The sequence below is a fragment of the Egretta garzetta genome, unplaced genomic scaffold (assembly GCF_000687185.1).
Source record: "Egretta garzetta isolate BGI_Z169 unplaced genomic scaffold, ASM68718v1 scaffold353, whole genome shotgun sequence".
In the NCBI taxonomy this organism is placed as follows: Eukaryota; Metazoa; Chordata; class Aves; order Pelecaniformes; family Ardeidae; genus Egretta; species Egretta garzetta.
The window spans coordinates 1,749,875-1,757,172 of NW_009259307.1; the positions used below are offsets into that span (position 1 = coordinate 1,749,875).

A 7,298-nucleotide genomic window follows, 5' to 3' on the forward strand; every position below is an offset into this window, starting at 1 on the left:
GACCTGGACAGGCTGGAGAGCTGGGCAAAGAGGAACTTGATGAAGTTCAACAAGAGCAAGTGTCGAGTGCTGCACCTGGGGAGGTCGAACCCCATGCACCATTACAGGCTGGGGGGTGACCTGCTAGATAGCAGCTCTGCTGAGAGGGACCTGGGAGTCCTGGTGGACAATAAGCTGACCATGAGCCAGCAATGTGCCCTTGTTGCCAAGAAGGCCAATGGTATCCTGGGGTGTATTAAGAGGAGTGTGGCCAGCAGGTCGAGGGAGGTTCTCCTCCCCCTCTACTCTGCCCTGGTGAGACCCCACCTGGAGTACTGTGTCCAGTTCTGGGCTCCCCAGTTCAAGAAAGACGAGGAACTCCTAGAAAGAGTCCAGAGGAGAGCTACTAGGATGATAAAGGGACTGGAGCATCTCCCCTACGAGGAAAGGCTGAGAGAGTTGGGCTTGTTCAGCCTGGAGAAGACTGAGAGGGGATCTCATCAACACATACAAATATCTTAAGGGCGGAAGTCAAGAGGACGGAAGCAGTCTGTTTGCAGTGGTGTCCAGCGACAGGACTAGGGGCAATGGATGCAAACTGAAACATAAGAGGTTTCAGTTGAATATGAGGAAGAACTTCTTCACTCTGAGGGTGGCAGAGCACTGGAACAGGCTGCCCAGGGAGGTTGTGGAGTCTCCTTCTCTGGAGATATTCAAAGCCCGCCTGGATGAAGTCTTGTGTAGCATGCTCTAGGTGAGCCTGCTTTAGCAGGGGGGTTGGACTAGATGATCTCCTGAGGTCCCTTCCAACCCTTACGATTCTGTGATTCTGTGATTCTGTGAAATCAGGGAGATGGCACAATACTCTTAATTGCATATCACCCCTCTTTTTAGAAAGACAGTATGGTGGCTCAAAGGAACTAGAAAAATACTACATTTCACAGAAGTGATTTCTGTCTGAATTGCAGGAAGAGGATATAACCAGGGTCACTAGAGAGGAGCCTCAGGTTGGCATGCCAATGTTGGGGGTGAAACCAATAGCCCAGCTCAAGTGCATCTACACCAATGCACACAGCACAGGCAACAAACAGGAGGAGCTGGAAGGCATTGTGCAGCAGGATAGCTATGACAGTCACCATCACAGAAACGTGGTAGGATGCCTTTCATGACTGGAGTGCTGCAATGGATGTCTATAAGCTTTTCAGAAGGGATAGGCAAGGAAGGAGAGGCGGTGGGGTGGCTCTGTGTGTTAGAGAGCATTTTGATTGTACAGAGCTCAACGATTGTGATGACAAGGTTGAGTGCTTATGGGTAAGGATGAGGGGGAAGGCCAACAAGACAGATATTCTGCTGGGAGTCTGTTATAGACCACCCAACCAGGATGAAGAGGTAGATGAAGCATTCTGCAAGCGGCAGACAGAAGTCTCGCAATTGCAAGCCTTTGTTCTCATGGGGAACTTCAGCTTACGAGATGTCAGCTGGAAATACAACACAGAAGAGAGGAAATAGTCTAGGTTTCCTGCAGAGTGTGTAAGGTAACTTCCTGACAGAGCTGGTAAGCAGCCTACTAGTGGAGGTGCCTCGCTTGACCTGCTGTTTACAAACAGAGAAGGACTGGTGGGAGATGTTGTGGATGGAGCCTCTCTTGGGCCTTAGCAACCATGAAATGATAGAGTTTTCGATTCTTGGTGAAGCCACCACCATGGACTTCCAGAGGGAAGACTTTGGCCTGCTCAGGACACTGGTTGACAGAGTCCCTTGGGAGACAGTCCTGAAGAGAAAAGGGGTGCAGGAAGGCTCTGGGCATTCTTCAAGAAGGAAGTCTTAAAGGTGCAGGAGGAGGCTGTCCCCATGTGTCATAAGACAAATGAGCAGGGAAGACATCTGGCCTGGCTGAACAGGGAGTTTTTTCTGGGACTCAGGAAGAAGAGTTTACCACTTCTGGAAGAAGGGGCAGGCAATTCAAGAAGAGTACAGGAATCTTGTTAGGTCATACAGAGAGAAAATTAGAAAGGCAAAAGCCCAGCTTGAACTCAAGTAAGAGATAATAAAAAATGTTTTTACAAATACAATAACAGCAAAATGAGAGACAAGGAGAATCTCCATCCTCTGTTGGATGTGAGGGGGAACATTGTCACCAAGGATAAGGAAAAAGCGGAGGTACTTAATGCCTTCTTTGCCGTTTTTAACAGTGCAAACAGTTATCCCCAGGGTACTTAGTCCCCTTAGCCGGAAGACAGGGATGGAGAGCAGAATAAACTGCCCATAATCCAGGAGGAAACAGTTTATGACTTGTTACACCACCTGGACATCCACAAGTCTATGGAGCCGGATGGGATCCACCCGAGAGTACTGAGGGAGCTGGCAGAGGAGTTTGCCAAGCCACTCTCCATTATTTATCAGCAGTTGTGGTTAAAAGGGGAAGTCCCAGATGATTGGAGACTCGCTAATGTGATGCCCATCTACAAGAAGGGCTGGAAGGAGGATCCGGGGAACTATAGGCCTGTCAGCCTGACCTCAGTACCAGAGAAGGTTATGGAGCAGTTCATCCCAAGTGCTCACCAGGCATATGCAGGACAATCAGGAGATCAGGCCCAGCCAGCATGGGTTCATGAAAGGCAGGTCCTGCCTGACCAACCTGATCTCCTTCTATGATCAGGTGACCCACCTAGTGGATGGGGGAAAGGCCACGGATGTTCTCTACCTGGACTTTAGCAAAGCCTTTGACACTGTCTCCCACAGCATTCTCCTAGAGAAACTGGCAGCTCAAGGCTTAAACAGGCATACTCTTTGCTGGGTAAAAAACTGGCTGGATGGCCGGTTCCAAAGAGTTGTGGTGAATGGAGTTAAATCCAGTTGGTAGCCTGTCACAAGTGGTGTTCCCCAGGTATCAGTTCTGGGCCACTTCTGTTTAACATCTTTATCAATGATCTGGGAAGGATTGATTGCACCCTCAGTAAGTTTGCAGACAACACCAAATTGGGTGGGACTGTCAGTCTGCTTGAGGGTAGGAGGACTCTACAGAGGGATCTGGACAGGCTGGATCAATGGTTTGAGGTCAACTGTATGAGATTCAAGCAGGTCAAGTGCCAGGTCCTGCACTTGGATCACAACAACCCCATGCAACATCACAGCCTTGGGGAAGAGTGGCTGGAAAGATGCTCAGTGGAAAAGGACCTGGGGGGTGTTGGTCAAGAGCCAGCTGAATATGAGCCAGCAGTGTGGCCAGGCAGCCAAGAAGGCTAAAAGCATCCTGATTTGTATCCGGAATAGTGTGAGCAGCAGGAGTAGGGGAGTGCTTGTCCCTGTGTACTCAGCATTGGTGAGGCCACATCCTGAACACTGTGTTCAGTTTTGGGCCTCTCGCTACAAGAAAGATGTTGAGGCACTGGAGTATGTCCAAAGAAGAACAACAAAGCTGGTGAGGGGTCTCGAGAACAAGACTTGTAAGGAGAAGCTGAGGCAACTGGAATTGTCCAGCCTGGAGAAAAGAAAGCTCAGGGGAGACCTTCTCACTCTGCACAACTACCTGAAAGGAGGTTGTAGTGAGGTGGATGTCGGTCTCTTCTCCCAGGTAACAAGTGATAGGACAAGAGGAAATGGCCTGGAAGTTGTGCATGAGAGGTTCACATTAGACATTAGGAAAAATTTTTTCACCAAAAGGGTCATCAAGCATTGGAAGAGGCTGCCCAGGGAAGTGGTTGAGTCCCCATCCTGGAGATATTTAGAAGACAGGTAGATGTAGTGCTTAGGGACACGATTTAGTGGTGGGATGGCAGTGTTAGGTTAGCAGTTGGGCTTGATGATCTTAAAAGTCTTTTCAAACCTGAATGATTCTATGATTCTATGATTCTACATCTGCTCTGAGCAGCATTATTAACAGTGATGCTGCACACAGCACAAAACATGAGGGGTCTCTCTCATGACTTCACAGCCCTATTGGGCCTGTCAGCATGTGAGTATTAAGGCAACTGAAAAGGATCTATGGTGCCTCAGATGTCTGGTATGTGCAATCTTTTCTATTGCAATGCACATTTTAGTCAAGATACTCCACTTGGCTGCTTCTTAGTTTCAGTTCCTCTCCTTAGTTCTCCATAGAAAAAAAGAAAAGTTTAGCACCATCCCAGACCATGTGAAAACAGTTTCAGGATGCAACTCTATATACATTTTTGTGTCATGTCTACTCCAAGACATCTCTCTGTAGAGACAACTGTCCACAAAGAAAGTACATCTTTATACTCTCTGTATACCTTAATATTTTTTAATGGAGCATAAAAAGATTACAAATTTATTTAAAGGTCCAGATCTATGAAATCTCACTGCAAAGACAGAAATTCACATAAAAACTCTCAATAATATTTTAAAAGATTCCCACCTCAGGCACCATTACAAGTCCAAAGGTCAGTCCAAAGAGAATCATGTTTATTCCATACATCCAGCGTAAGAATATGAAATAAGATGCTACTGATGAGCCAAAGTGACCTATGAAAACATGAGATGTGAAAAAGGGCAGATAATTTAGTCCTTTTATGTTATTTTACCTTAAGATGAAGATGCTCAATGATTATTTAAAATAAATAAAATCAGGGGAGGCTTTTCATTTTATTTATTACCATAATTCTAACCTTTTTCCAGATTGCATACTAGCATTCACTGACCTGACAGAAAAAACAGAAACAAAATATATAGAAGTATTATTTATACAGAGTGTTTAGGGTCATTTAAAAGCTGTGATATTTACTAATATTAAATCCTCTGGTGGCAGGATTCGAAGAAAATCACACTTCTTAGCATTTCTGTTCTCATATAGTGCGTTTATTTCAATGTTGCTTTTCCCATCATGTTTACTGCATCAGTTGGCAGTGGTAGGGTGCCACAACTGCCTGTCCTTTTCAGTTTGTGTGAGAAGAAACTTTCTATTTCGTCTAACATTGTTTTGCCAGTATAGTTTTTTTTTTAAGTCAAAGAAATCTTCCCCAGTAGTACCTTTGGCCACTACACAGGACCTTAATTCTCTTTTCATCTACAACCCTGGCTACTTTTGAGAATGGACAACAACACTACAGTATAAACATCAGGTTTTCTAAAAAAGAGCCTCTATTACATGTTAAATCCTGAAGAAGACAGCCATTCTATTAATATATGGATTGATCTACTTTGCTTTGTTGATCCCCTAGAATTCAAAGTAGGTATCTTGATAGTCCTGCACTAATGCTGATCTATAGGGCAAAGACTGTTAGTACCCTGAAACTGTTTTCTTTTGGACAAATCATGCTTGGTTGTTCAGATGCAGTTCTTTAGAAGGACTGAAGAATAAACGTTAGTGTTTCTCAGTAAATTACATTTACTTCCTCTATTTTCTGCTGTAAAGAGTTACTGCCTTGTTTCCTTGGGATTTTTTTATAAAGAGCTCACTGTGAGATCAGAAAATGGAAATCATCTTCAGGTAAGAACACAAAGAAGACTTATGCTGAGAAGTTAACTTGTTGAAAGCTAACAACTGTAAAGGTTTGCTGAGCATAAACTATTCCCTCACACAAAAGTGTTTAGCCAAATGAAGATGTTTTCTATACAGAGTAGTCTGCACAGAAGTGCCAGGCTTTTCTTCCATTCATGCTCCTACTGCTTACACTTTCTTTTAGGTGGGATCATGCAAGATTCAAACAGAACATGAAATTTCATAAATTCTTCCCTCTCTTTTAGGTGCTATTGACATGACCTTTTCTTATACCCTGTTAATACTTACACTTCTGCGTTTAGTGCCTTCTTTTGGAAAGAAAACAGCTTATAGCATAGTATTAGCAGTGATCATGGAGGATTATATAAAAGTTTTACCTCTAGTTTCTTTGGGCTAAATGTCTGCTTATCTAATTATAATCTAGCTTTCTTCCATTTCCATTTCCCTCACTTCTTCTTTTTCAATATCTAACAACACCACCCCCCTTTTTGTTTCTGGGACTTCGCAGCTTTATCAGCATCATCATTAAGATGACTTTGATCTTAATACTACAAATTCACCAATATGAGGTACACACTGAGGACTATTGCTTGGATTAACCAGAATAAATAAATTATGACTTAAAATTCTTTTCCTCAGCAACATTTCAGAGCTGTTCCCTTGAAATCAAGCCTTACTCTAGTATTGGACCAAACTGTGGTTTAACTGTACTTCTTAAATTTCTAATATTCAGACATAAGATTTTTTCCACAAGTAAAATCAATTGCAGCTTGCCTTAGCAATAAGCTGAACAGAACAAAAATTAGTAGAAAAAGTGTAAACTTCACAATCTTACCCCTTGGGCTTATGAAAAGATACTATCCTACTGTGATTTTGGAACCTTCCAGGTGACAGCAAAAATGTTACTGATTTCAAATGAAAAAATAATTAGATATAAAAGCAGGACTGGAGGAATGACCCTGTTCTATTTTTGCATTCTGATTTTACAAAGAAATCTGTCTGTTGGAAGTTATTACTGACAGAACCACTTGTGCCAGGAGTACTCCTTTACAGAAACTTGCAGAAAAGTTGCTCTCACAAATCCTCAAGATGTCTATTATGTGTTCAGACCAGTAAGAGACCACATGCATCTTGCTGTTGAATTTGATTTTAACTGCACATGTGCAGCAGCTTCTTTCTAAACTCGACCGCAAGTGAGTAGATAATCTGTTCAGCAGTCTGTAGACCATATGTTTAAGGACAGTACATAAGTTGTCCTCAACGGCTATTTTGTGGTCCAGAACTCCACAAAATTCAGAATTTATCATTTTCCTGTTCTTCTACTGTTTTGGTTATTGCCTTTTGATGCAACCCACAGCTTCTCCCAAAGGCAACTTCCCTAAAAACAGTTCCCATAGCATTTTCATCTGCATTTCATCAGTGGCAGAGCCTCACCCAATTAACCCATGCAGTTAAGCTAAGTTTCCTTCACAGAGAGGACTGCAGTTTAAATTCATCACTGGAACTGAAATACAAACCTGACTTAGCTGAAAACCTACTTTCAAACATACCTATAGCACCAATTACACTTTTGTTTATATTTATGCCTAATATATGGGGACATCCAAGACCACGACTGCTTTCTCTGTGTTGTATTATGTGGTTGAAAATGAAAGAAATAATGCCAAAATACCTCTTATGTAAGACTCAAGATGATGAAAAAACACCACAGAATAATTACAGTATAAATACAGACAAAATAAAGTGAAGGTAGGCAGTAGCTAAATCCCAATTCCATTTCTCTAGAATTAACCTCAATACCAGCTCCTGAGATGTTACCTGTGTGTTGAGGATTTTTAACTGTATGGTTACTAACACTCTT

At 42.9% G+C, this 7,298-nt stretch overlaps 1 protein-coding gene across 1 annotated transcript in view; it reads right to left on the reverse strand.

The window, feature by feature from the left end:
• TMC1 (transmembrane channel like 1) overlaps positions 1-7,298 on the reverse strand; it is a 71,451-nt gene that overhangs the window by 44,880 nt on the left and 19,273 nt on the right. Inside the window, exon 6 of the mRNA XM_035891733.1 lies at positions 4,355-4,461. Coding sequence (XP_035747626.1) covers positions 4,355-4,461 — 107 coding nt within the window. The remainder of the gene's footprint in view (positions 1-4,354; positions 4,462-7,298) is intronic.